The sequence below is a fragment of the Nannospalax galili genome, unplaced genomic scaffold (genome assembly GCF_000622305.1).
Source record: "Nannospalax galili isolate Female #2095 unplaced genomic scaffold, S.galili_v1.0 scaffold110, whole genome shotgun sequence".
Classification (NCBI taxonomy): Eukaryota; Metazoa; Chordata; class Mammalia; order Rodentia; family Spalacidae; genus Nannospalax; species Nannospalax galili.
The window spans coordinates 2270212-2282899 of NW_008328707.1; the positions used below are offsets into that span (position 1 = coordinate 2270212).

At 38.5% G+C, this 12688-nt stretch overlaps 1 protein-coding gene across 2 annotated transcripts in view; it reads left to right on the forward strand.

Annotated features, from left to right (window-relative positions):
• Window positions 1-12688, forward strand: part of Irak3 (interleukin 1 receptor associated kinase 3) — a 63854-nt gene that overhangs the window by 26760 nt on the left and 24406 nt on the right. For both annotated transcript variants that reach the window (XM_029561580.1, XM_008829118.3), the window contains exons 6-7: window positions 1337-1401; window positions 12490-12604. In XM_029561580.1, coding sequence (XP_029417440.1) covers window positions 1337-1401; window positions 12490-12604 — 180 coding nt within the window. The remainder of the gene's footprint in view (window positions 1-1336; window positions 1402-12489; window positions 12605-12688) is intronic.

Sequence of the window (12688 nt, forward strand, 5' to 3'; positions counted from 1 at the left end):
TTGCTTCTCAAACTCCATGGTACATCCATCCATCTGAATAGCATCCTGCAATGGTGAATCCGATTTGGCAGACCTGTGCAGCAGCCCAGCAGGAGAGTTAGTGTTTCTCAGAAGCTCCCTGTTCAGCTGAAGTGCTTTGTACATAAGCCGCAATTGAAACAACGAAGTGTTATAGTGCTAACTTTGCAGAAACACGAACACTAACCTCTGTGTTTTTCAGATGACTAAAACTGACATTGGGAAGACTAAGTGACTGTCAAAACACAAGAAATGTCAAATTCTAGGAAGGTGCCTGAGCTCTAATCCACTTGCCTCTGAAGATAATGATTTGTAAAATATAGATTTAAACAAAATAGTGATTAGTGAGTCCTGTATATTGTTTTTAATTTAACTTGGATCATAGTGTCCTAAATCCTTGGTTTTCTCCTTTTATTTCTAATAGGGCTGTAACCATGTTAGCTCTCTAACAATTTGCATATGAGGACCTTACAGCTGATAGGACTTAGGAGCATACTTAATTTAACTTTTCAATGGTAAAATTGAGGAATCTGAGATCCAGGGCCGTGAATGGGCCATGTAGTCAAACAGCATTGATGAGAAAAAGAACAGGCCAGATGCTGACTAGATGTTCAGAACAGCATTATTTAATTTATTAATTTATTCAATATTCATTCGTGTGCCTGGTTCTTGACTAGACTTTTTCTTTGGACGGTTTCGCCCTCCTAGGCCTGGAATTTGCTATATAGACCAGACTAGTCTGGAACTCACAGATATCTGCCTGCCTCTGCCCCTACAAATGCTGAGGTTAAAGGCATGTACTACTTGGCTGGACTTTGAAACTTTTATGTCATACTTTCTTTTGAAGAGTAGGCTCATCTTTTTTAAAATTAATGTGAGGTAAACTCAAATCAGTATATCCAAATGAGTCAATTCATAAATGTCAAGACAGTGAAATTTTGCAACAAACATAGGTAATACAAATTAACTTTTTTTGTGACATCAAGTGAAGAGTTTCTGTCTCTTGTGGGATTTTCATTGAACATATGCATTTTCGAATTTATGTAAACATATGAAAATATGGTGAATTTGAATGTGAAATTTGCAACATGGCATATTGCATGAAAACTTTTAATTCAAGAGTAATGGTTCTCAATCTTGTTTGGGAGTTAAAGAATTTTTGAAAATCTGATGAAAGCTAAAGATCCTCTCCCCAGAAAAACAAAAAGTTCAAATCTATGTATACCAAGAAGAAAAACTGTAGCCTGGAGACTGCAACTCTCAGCAGTAGAGAGAGCCATTTCTTAATTCTTTTCCTTGTACTTTCTGTATGACACAGGAGAAAAAAGCACAGTTTAAGAAACACTGGAAGAGATTCCTATCAGAGCTGGAAGTTTTGCTACTGTGAGTATATTTTGTCTTTGATTTTACAGTGCCATGTTTGGCATGGCTGGCATTTAACTAGTGTGGCTCCAGATGTGAGGGCATCAAGTTCTCTTTTGACATCTGTTTTGGTGTATTCCTTAAAGTACATTTTCAAATAAAGCACTTATATAACTCACTTGAACATATAAAAACAAGAAATTGTCACAAGAAGTGGGTTAAATCACGTGTGACTAACATGTCTGAATAGGAACTCCTAGAATGTTAGAAGTGTAAGTATTTCACCCTTTCCCCCTTGCTTTGAGATGTCTCAGTCCAGAGACTCTTTCGTCAGTGTAACTGTCTTCAGGAAGAGAGTTTTAAACAAAGAAACCAAGTGCTTTTGATGTGCATATCATTCCAGAATCTCAGTGTCCTGGAAGACAAATTTAAATGACTTCATATGCATATGTATATGAGGTCATTTAAATATGAAATATGAATCTCTCTCTATATATATATTCATATCTGCAGCTGCTCAGCCTTCCTCACTGAAAGTCTCTAATGCCTTGGAGTTCACTCATCACCCTTTACAATGGGAAATGCTTGTTTCAGATGGTTTTGGAGCAGATATGTAAGGTGGTGGTGGAGGGAAAGTGGGGAGAGAAACATTATGCTGCATCCTGTCCCTTTTATAGCTAAGACCAGAAACCAAAATATTAGAGGTTAATCATTTTTTTAACTTTAAAAAAATTTATTTTTATTTTATGTGTGTGCATGTATTGCCTGCATGTAGGTAAGTGCACCCATGTTGTGCAATGCCCACGGAGGTCAGAAGAAGCTGTCGGATCCCCTGGGACTGGAGTTACAGACCGTTGTTAACTGCCATATGGGCGCTGGGATTCGAACCCGGGTTTTCTGCAAGAACAGTCAGTGTTCTTAACTGCTGAGCCATCTCTCCAGCCCTGAGGTTAATCTTAATAGGTACTGTTCAGCCGATAAAAGCCAGTAAATTCAAAACTTGTAGATTTTTACATTCAAGTTTTATTATTTGCTTGTGGAGGTAGAATTCAGGCATTTAAAAATTTTAGAAGTACAAAAGGCTTAAAACTAAAAATATATTTTCTCTCACTGCCAGCTGATTTTTTTTCAAAGGCAACGGTGTTACTGTGGTTATATATTTTCTTGGATATATTTTATGCATAAGCATAACCACGTATTGTATTTTGTTTTCTTTTTTTGTATCTTTTCATATAAAAAGTAACATAACACATGGTTCACTTTGCCCCTCATTTTCATTTATGCTGTACTGAACCTTTCATCTGTTGAGAGGTTTAAATGTTCTAATATTTTATTCTTCAAAAATGCTGTGACAATTTGTGGCATCTCAAAAAATATCATTGCCAAGGTCAATGTTGAGAAAATTGTGTTCTAGGAGTTTGATCACTTCAGATCTTTTAATCTCTGACAAATTTCAAGTTAGTTTTTTATTTACAATTTCAACTTCATTCTTTTCCATGTCAGTTTCCCCAGTGCTATTTATTGAAGAGATGTTTCTTTCTCCTTTGTGAATTTTTTACATTCTTGTCAAAGTTTTAGTAGATGTATAGATAGAGTCATTTTGGGCTCTAGCCTATGCCATTGACCTATGGGACTGTTTTTATACTAGGGCATGCTGTTTTGATTACTACTGTTTTGTCATGCTTTTTTAAGCCGGTGACAGATGCCTCCAGCTTTTTTCTTTTTCTCAAATTCCTTCTACTGTTCAGAGTCTTTCATAGTTTCATATTAATTTTTAGGATCTCTATGTCAGTGAAAAAATGTCATTGGATTTTGGTAGGGATGACATTGAATCTGGAGATTACTTTGGGTATATGGACATTTAAACTACTAATTCATATCGTTCCTACATACTATCTTTCTATGCTTGCATCACTAATTTTCTTCATTGTCTTATAATTTTCAGTGTACAGATCTTTTACCTCCTTGGTTAAATTTATTCCTTAGTTTAATGTTCTTTTTGATGTTCTGGTAACTGGAATTATTTTCTTCATTCCTTGTTCAGGTAGTTCATTGTGAATGTATAGAAATAAAATTGATTTTATATCTTGATCTTGTATTGAGCAAAGTTAGTGAATTTATTTATAAATTCTGGGTATTTTGGTGGAATCTTTGGGGTTTTCTGTGTATGAGATCATATGATATGCAAATTGTGTTCATTTAACTTTCTCCTTTCCAACTCAAATGCTAGTTATTTCTTTTTCTTGCTTAATTGCTCTAGCTAAGACTTCCAGCACTGTGCTGAATAGAAGTGGTGAGCCTGGGCGTCTACCTCTTGTTTCTGGTCTTTAGGAAAACACTTTTCATTCCTATGATATCACCATGGGCTGGTCACATGTAGCTCTTATATTGAGGTACATTTGTTCTACATCTAGTTCATCGAGAACTTTTTTCACAAAGGGGTATTGAAGTTTGTTAAATTCTTTCTCCTGCATTCAGTCTGCTAATGTAAAGTATTATTGACCATTTTGTGTCTATTGGGCCCTTCTTGAATCCCGAGGATAAATCACACTTTATCAGGGTAAATGATCTTTTGAATGTTCTGTCAAAGTTGGGTTTGGGGCATTTTGTGAAGTTTTGCATGTACAGTCACCAGGGATCTATGTTTATGTATGTAGTCTTTTATGACTGTTATTTTCTGTCTTTGGTGTGAGGGTAATGCTGGTCCAGCAAAATGGCTTTAAAAGTATTCCCTCCTCTTGAAGTTTTAGAAAGAATTTAAGAATGTTTGACATCAATTCTTTGTTAAGTACCTGGTGGAATTCTGTCATTAGTCTATTCATACTTATATTTCTGTTTCCTCATGACTCAGTCTTAGTATCTTTATATTTTTAGGAATTGGTCCATTTCTTCCCAGCTTTTTGCTGGCATGTGTTGTCCACAGTGGTCTCTTAATGATCTGTTTTGTTTTTGTGGTATCAGTTGTAATGTCTCCTCTTTCATTTATAATTTTATTTATTTGAGTCTTCTGAAAAGAGGAAATGAGGGTTCTTAAGAGTACTTGCTGCTCTTGCAGAAGACCTAGGTTCAATTCCTGCACCCACACAGCAGCTCACAACTGTCTATAACTCCAGTTACAGGGGATCCAACCCCCTCTGCATATATATATGCAGGCAAACACTCATACACATAAAATAGAAATAAATACATCCTTTTTTAAAAAAGAAAGAGAGGAGGCTGGAGAGATGGCTCAGAGGTTGAGAGCACTGGCTATTGGGGTTGGAGTAGAGAAATGGCTCAGTGGTTAAGTGTATTGACTGTTCTTGCAGAGGACCTGGGCTCGGTTCCCATCACCCACATGGTTCCCTAACTCCAGTTCCAGGGGCTCTGACACCCTCTGTATGCAGGCAATACACTTATACACAATTTAAAGAAAAGCACTGATTGTTCTTGCAGAAGACCCAAGCTCGAATCTCAGCACCCACATGGTGGCTAACAACTGTCCGTAACCTCAGTTCCAGGGGCTTTGACACCCTCTTCTGTCCTTGGAGGGCGGCAGGCATTGCACAACGTGGGTATACTTACATACATGCAGGCTTAACATTCATTCGCATAAAAAATTTAAAAATTGAAAAAGAAGAAAGAGAAGATAAAAGGATATCTAAGTGTAGTTTTACTTTCTTTTTCTGAGCGACATTAATGACATGTCCATATATTTTAAGATTTATGTCTCTTTGCTTTCTTCTCATTTTTTTTTTTTTTTTTTTTTTTTGTGGCTTTTGCTTGCTTTTCTGAGATAGGGTCTCACTTTGCAGCCCAGGGTGAACTAGAGCTTTCTATGTATTCCAGACTCTCTCAAACTCATGGTGATCTTCCTGCCATAGTCTCCTAAGTGCTGGGATTATAGACATGAGGCACCATGCCTGGTTTGTGTCACTTTTTCTATGGAGTATCTAATAATAGTCTTCATCTTTTTTTTTATTATGCTGTTGGTCTTTTTCTTAATAGTTTAAACAAACATTTTATATATAGGAGAAAATAAATGAGGTACAAATAAGTTTTTTTATATTAAATTTTTCTGTAGTCTCTGCTTATTCTAGTTTTATATAAGTAGAAAGTATTTTAATGTAGTTACATTTATATTTTCATGAATTCTAATTTAAAAGTCCTTCCTTACTAAGAATTTATAAAATAATTCTCCTGTCATTTTTTTTAAGAACTTACATGGTTTTCTATTTCACATTACTATATAGGTCCATTTGATTTACCTGGCACAATTTGCTTGGCTTTTTTACTAATCAATTTTATTCTTTGACAATTTCATACATGTGTATAATGCATTCTGATTACTTTCCCCTCCGCCCTCTCCTAGCTGCATCTCACCCCTACCAGCCCCCCTTCTTCCCTATACCTCCTCATTCATGACTTTGGATTTTGTTTTGTGTCCCACTGATTTGACCTGGGATGTCTGTGTGACCATGGGTTTGGAACTATCTGTTGGAGCCTGGTGGGCTCATCAGTGGATACTCAACTGGATACTATGCCTCCCCCCACCTAATAATCTGTTTGTTGTCAATAGTTCAGCAGTAAGTGATAGGGCTTCATCAAACTCTCCCCTATCCATAGCTGACTACCAGTCTTGTGTAGGACCAGTGCCAGTACCTGCAGCTACTGTGAGTTCATGATTGACATTGCCATGTCCTATTCAGATAGGGAGGATGGCATTTCACATCCCTCCTCCCTATCTTCCAGCTCTTACATTCTTTCTACACCCCACCCCCCTTCATGATGATCCTTGAACCATAAGGGGTTGAATCTTAAACAGTCATTTCTTCTCAGCATTTTTTGCAGCCATGGGTCCCTGCATTTACTTCTGCTCCCTGCAAAGAGGCTTCTCTGATTTAGACTGAGAATAGCATTTGTCTGGGGTATGAACATAGATATTTGGAAGGTAGTTTGATGCTTTGTCCATTTAGCTAAGCAGCTATGTGACAGCACTTTATAGCTATGCCTTAATAAAAACAACCTGACTCTTTGCATCCATTTTTAAGAGGGGACCCAAACTGTTGAGATCCTGTTCCTTCAGAATTCTCTCCAAACTGTGCTTTCTTACAAGGACTATCTCATTCTTTTATTTAAACAGTATATCAAACATGAAATGGGGTAGTAAAAGCTGGAAAGATTTGACTTAGCAGAAGGCGTCCCTTCTGACCCCTACATACACCACATACACAACCACAAACAGATGCTATCAACCCCATCTGTTGCTTGGAACACAAATGGGATAATCTTTATGTATGTCTTTATGGTTTCCAATGAATAACTGCTGCTTGCAGAGCTTTTGATAGTCACTGTATACATGCACCCATACATACATTATTTTAGGTCTAGGGCAAGGAAGGGTCAGGAATAATTAAAGCTATGTTTAGGTTCTAAGAGGAACACAAGGCTCAATGAGACTGTCTGCATTATAAACAAGCTAAGACAGGATTAACTTTATGGTTGTATGGTTAAGTAAAAGTCATTTGCCCAGAGTATATCCATATTGTAGAAGTCATCACTACAACTGACGCCCTCTTCTGACCTCCGTGGGCATTGCACCACACGGGCACACTTACATACATGCAGCAATACATACATACACATAAAATAAAAGTAATAAAATAGTTGTCCTAGTTTGTTTCTTCATTGCTGTGATGAAACACTTTGACCAATACAAACTTGAGAGAAAAGGGTTTATTCAGCTTACATCTCCCGCGTCACAGTTCATCAGGGAGTTCATGGTAGGAACTCAGGGCAGGAACCTGGAGGCAGGAGCTGTAGCACAGGCCGTGGAGGAATGCTGCTTACTGGCTTGCTCCCCAGCCCTGCTCAGCCTGCTTTCTTATGCAACATAGGCCCACCTGCCTAGGGGTGGCACCACCCACAGTGAGCTGGGCCCTCCCACATCACTCAATCAAGAAGATGCCCCACAGACATGGCCAGAGGCCAGTCCTATAATGGCAATTCCCCAATTGAGGCTCCCTCAACCCAGATGTGTCAAGTTGACACTAAAGCTATCCAGCACAATAGTTTTTAAAATTTTGTAATGCAAAGACCAGGTAGACACCCCAGTTTTAATTCAAGAGGTCAAGGTTAACCCCTTTAATAATAAGACAAACCGACACCACAGCCCTGCCAATAAAATGCAATGTAAAGAATGTACCATCCATAATACCATATCCAAAAAGGCATGCCAGACTCTAAGCATATGCCAGGGAAAACAGCAGGAAAAGTAAAAACCAAGGGACATTTTACAATATTGCATGTTTTTACTATCCTTTAAAATGTTTTGACTTTTTTTATGTTGTATGAATATATTGCCTGCATGTATGTAAGTGCACCCATGTTGTGGAATGCTCACTGAGATCAGAAGAGGGCATTGGATCCCTTGGAACTAGAGTTATGGGTAGTTGTTAGTCACCATGTGGGTGCTAGGACTCAAACCCCGGTCCTCTGTAAGAGCAGCCAGTGCTCTTCGCTACTTAGCCATCTCTCCAGCCCCTCCATTATATTTTTTGATTGGGTTATAAAACTGGATTATAAGCTATTAGAGTTGCATGTGGCTTGTCCATATCCCCTTTGTTTCGGTTAACCTCCCCTCCGTGCCCCATCCCCTCATCTCCTCTATCCCCTATCCTACTCCTCCACTCTTTTAGTAAACCTTTCCTCCCCCAGTATTCTCCCTCTTAATGCTCAATTTACCTATGTGCTATTCTCCACCCTCTCTAAGGCAACCACCCCATCCCCTTTCTAGTTTCCTAGTTTTTGCAGGTGTTCCATGTTAAGCACATGAAACTAAAGAATTGGGGCTAGGGTCTGCACATAAGAGAGAACATGGGTCATTTGTCTTTTGGGGCCAGAGTTGCCTCATTCACTATAATTATTTCTAGTTCCATCCATTTACCTGTAAATTTCATAATTTCATTTTCCTTTATAGTTGAATATAATACCATTGTGTGTTGTACCACATTTTCATTATCCATTCATCAGTTAATGGACATCCAGGCTGATTCTGTTTCCTAGCCATGTGAATAGAGCAGCAATGAACATGGTTGTTTGAGTGTCCTATAGTGAGATACAAATTAATGTGCCTATATGCCCAGGTGTGGTATAGCTGTGGCACATGGCAGCTCTATGTTTGGTTGTTTGGGGAACCTCCAGTTGAATTCCAAAGTGGCTGCACTTGTTTACACTCCCACCAGAGTCTGTAAGCGTCTCTCTCCCTCATCCCTGTCAGCATTTGTTGTTATTTGTATACTTTTTGTCTCCATTTCCTTGATGACTAATGATGCTGAATACTTATGAAGAAACTGAGGTGAATTCCACCTTTCCTACAAGGTCCGACTTAATCCCCTAACTCATCTTCACTCTCCATCTTCTCAGACATCTAGGTGTGACTTATGCAAATGTATCATCATCCTCTTACACTATAGGAGAGGTTGGGAGAGTGAATAGGCATTTTTCAGTAAACTTGAGAAAGAGAAGAACAGAGAACAGAAAATGGGGAGCTGGAATTATTAAGAGAGTTCCCTTAAATAGATTTATAAGCCCTTAAAACTGATTTCTGATTCTTTGTTTCTTCCTTCCTCAAGGGACGGGAAAGAACTTAATACTTTTTGAGGACCTAGTACTTGGCTAAATATTTAAACTTTCATTTAATTTTCATAAGAACTTTGGGAAGTAGGTGTCTTAATTATTGCACACAATGAAAGAGATAGTCTCAGAGAGCTGATGTAAAGACAGGGGTGCAAGCCCAAGTTTGTGCACCATTCAAGTCTCTGCTGTATCATACCATGAAGACTACATCATTTTTGCCTACAGTAGGCATCCAGAAATGCTTGCTAAATTGATCAGTAAGTGTCAGATTTCCTGATCTTCTGATCTATAGAACTTGAAAAGTCTACTGATTGAAAAATTGTTAGGGAAACGATGGGGCATGAGTTCTTAGGCTGAAAAGTAACAGGTTCCCCGTATCCGCTCCCCCCCCCCCCGCAGTCTATGTCCCACATCTCACTAAAATCTAGAGTATCTTTTTTTCCCTGCTTGATTAGTAATGTTTAAAAATAAACAAATGGTCGTTTCAAATGGCCAGAGAGCAGAGAAACAGGGCATCAGGGCTGGCTTGTCTCCATGATTCAGTCTGCTATCTGCTGCCTTCCCAGAAATTTTGCTCTCTGTGTTATTTTAGGTTACAGGGGACTCAACCAACCAGTGGTATAGAGCAGCTGTTTTAGCAGCTCAACATACTTCTTCAGTTTGTCTCCAGGCCATTGCATTTTGTTGTACATCTGAATCATAATAGGTATAGGGATCTTATATCACGAGAGTTGTTTTTTGACTTATTTTAAGATAAAAGTCTCTGCATATATTTGTGTGTGTGTAAATATGATGTACACAGCCACTCTGACAGATTTCCTTCCTTGAGATAAGACAGATTAAAAATAATGGGAATCCCCATATACTTACACATACAAGATAAATATATATAGATATTAAAATATACTTTATATATAAGACAGTATGTATGTGTTTATGATACGGGGAGAAACAGTGTCCCCTGGAGTGTTCTTAGTTGCATTCATAAAATAATTTAAGAATGGACTCAAATAGAAGTTTTCGGACAATTTTATTAGAATTTAAAGAAGAATCCTCAGGGCAGACAAGCTATGAATCTCAGCAGCTGCCTTGAAGAGGAGACTAGAGGGGAGAGGGAAAAAAGCCATGAAGCTGGTTTAGTACCTGCACTGAGGTCAGACATGGTGGACTAGCAGCCACGTGGCAGGGAGAAGGAAGCTTTAGAGAAAAAGTAAAGAAGCCCAGAAGGTTGGGGCAGCCCAAAGTATTAGGGAGAGCATGCTTAGGAAAGGGATATGAAGAAAAAAAGGAGAGACAGTATGGTTTTCTGAAGAATTCAGAAAAACAGACCGACTTACAGAAAGTCATATGTCTGTGGCTGGGTCCAGAAGCACTGTACTAAGACCAGGGACTCCAGGCAGGAAACGTTCACTATGTCACGAACACACTAGGTATTCCACTCATCTATTTAGCATGACTTAAGGTGAACCTGCTTTCCTAGGGGAGGTCCTTTGATCAGGTGATTGACCTGTAAACTGGAAAGGTGGGTCTTCCAACAGATGGGCTAGAGATTTATAGTCATGATTCTTATGGGGGACTTTTTTGCTTTTCTCCATTTATAGGAAAGTTAGAAAAGTTTGCCTCAAAAGAAGCAAATAGTAAGTCTTTACAAATAAAACCTTTTTTTTTTGGTCTTTTTGAGGCAAGGTCTCCCTGTAACCTTGCTATGTAGACCAGGCTGGCCTCAGTCTCACAGGGATCTACCTGCCTCACCCTCCCCTGTCCTGGAATTAAGGGCATGTACCACCAAGCCTGATCTAGAACCTTTTTGCTTATTGTTTGTTTGTATTGAGACAGAGTATCCCTGTAGTCCCAACTAGCTTGGAACTCACTCTGTAAACCAGACTGACCTCAGTCTCACAGAGATCTACCTGCCTCTGCCTCCCTTGTGCTAGGACTAAAAGTGTGTGCCAGCCATCACACCTAGCCTGAATAGAACCTTTTTTAAAAGTTTCATTTATTTTTATATTCTCAAACATGCTCAGGATGTAGTAGGTATCAATACATTAAACTGAATTCACAATATTTGTAAATTTGACATTTCGCATGTCATAGTGGTTACCTGTTGTGTTAAGACTTTAGTTGTTGCTATGACAAAATACCTTAAGGATTTAAAGGTTTATTTTGGCTTATAGTTTGAGGGCACAGTCCATCATGGCAGGAAACTATAGTGGCAGGATTGTGAGATAACTGGCCACGTTGAGTCTGTAGTCAGGAAGCACAGGGAGATGAATTATGGTACTCCTTTCTACCTTTTTATTCAGTCTTGGGCTTTAGTTCATGGGAGGATGCTGTCCACATTCAGGATGGACCCCTCAGTTAAACAAGACACACCCAAGCTGGGCATGGTGTCACACACCTTTAGTCCCAGCACTCTGGAAGCAGAGGCAGACAGATCGCTGTGAGATCAAGGTGTCTACATAATGAATTGCAGGCCAGCCTTGGAATACAGGGAGACCCTGTCTCAAAAAACCAAACCAAAACAGTAGACACGCCTAGAGGTAAATTTCCACGATGATTCTAAATCCAGTTAAGTGGAAAATGAAGATTAACCATCACACTTGGGTTCCATTAATACAGTTTTTATTTATTTATTTATTATTTATTTGTTTGTTTTTGAGATAGTCTCCCTGTAGCCGCAACTGACCTGGAACTCACTATGCTATGTAGATCAAGTTGGCCTCAGTCTCACAGAGCTCCACCTACCTCTGCCTCCCGAGTGCTGAGTAAAGACATGAGCCCCCATGTTCGGCTTAGAGTTTTTATTTCTGTTAATAGGTGAATAACTGATTATTAGGAGAGGAGCCTGAGAAATATATACTATCTTGACATAGGTCTGTGATTTAAAATCAGTGACATTTTTAATATGAAACTAAGAGGTCTTAGATAGCAATGCAAGCTCTGTAAACACATGGCTGTCTCTTTTCTGCTTGTAACAGGGTCTGCCTAGTACCTGGCATGTAATGCTCAGTAAACTGATCAATGAAAATAGTCATCTTTTCTCCCATGTTTTGGGGACTTTACTTACATGGTATACTTAATCAGTTGAATTTCAGCTGTATTATTTTTATTTGCTTAATAAAGGATTACATTGTGTTTCATATCAGTAAAAATAAGTGAACATTAGATGTTTTCTTTTTTACATAAATTTCTCAATATCCCAATCTTATGAAATTGTTGCTTCCTTAAATTTTGTCTTATATTTGGATATTTTATTTTTATTTGCATGCTGACAGTCAATCACAAAAGTAAGTAGTACTTATTAAAACAGCCAATTTGAAAATTAAATCTGCATGTATATATATACATATACATATCATGATTCCAATGAAATAAATGACTTCTCTTGGTCAAACTTATGTACTTTAGAACTGTTTCCCATTCCTTTAAATCTGAATATTGCCCATTTCCTCTGATAGAAGAATGTAATGGGTTAAAACCTTCTGTTTCAAGGTTTCGTCATCCACACATACTGGAGTTGGCTGCATATTTTACTGAGCCAGAGAAGTTTTGTCTGGTTTATCCATATATGAGAAATGGAACACTTTTCAACAGATTGCAATGTGTAGTAAGTGACGGCTGTGGTTCTCTCTGGTCTTCTGACTCACTGAAGCCCCAGGGTGAAGGGAGACTGCTAACACTGGGGGGGAGC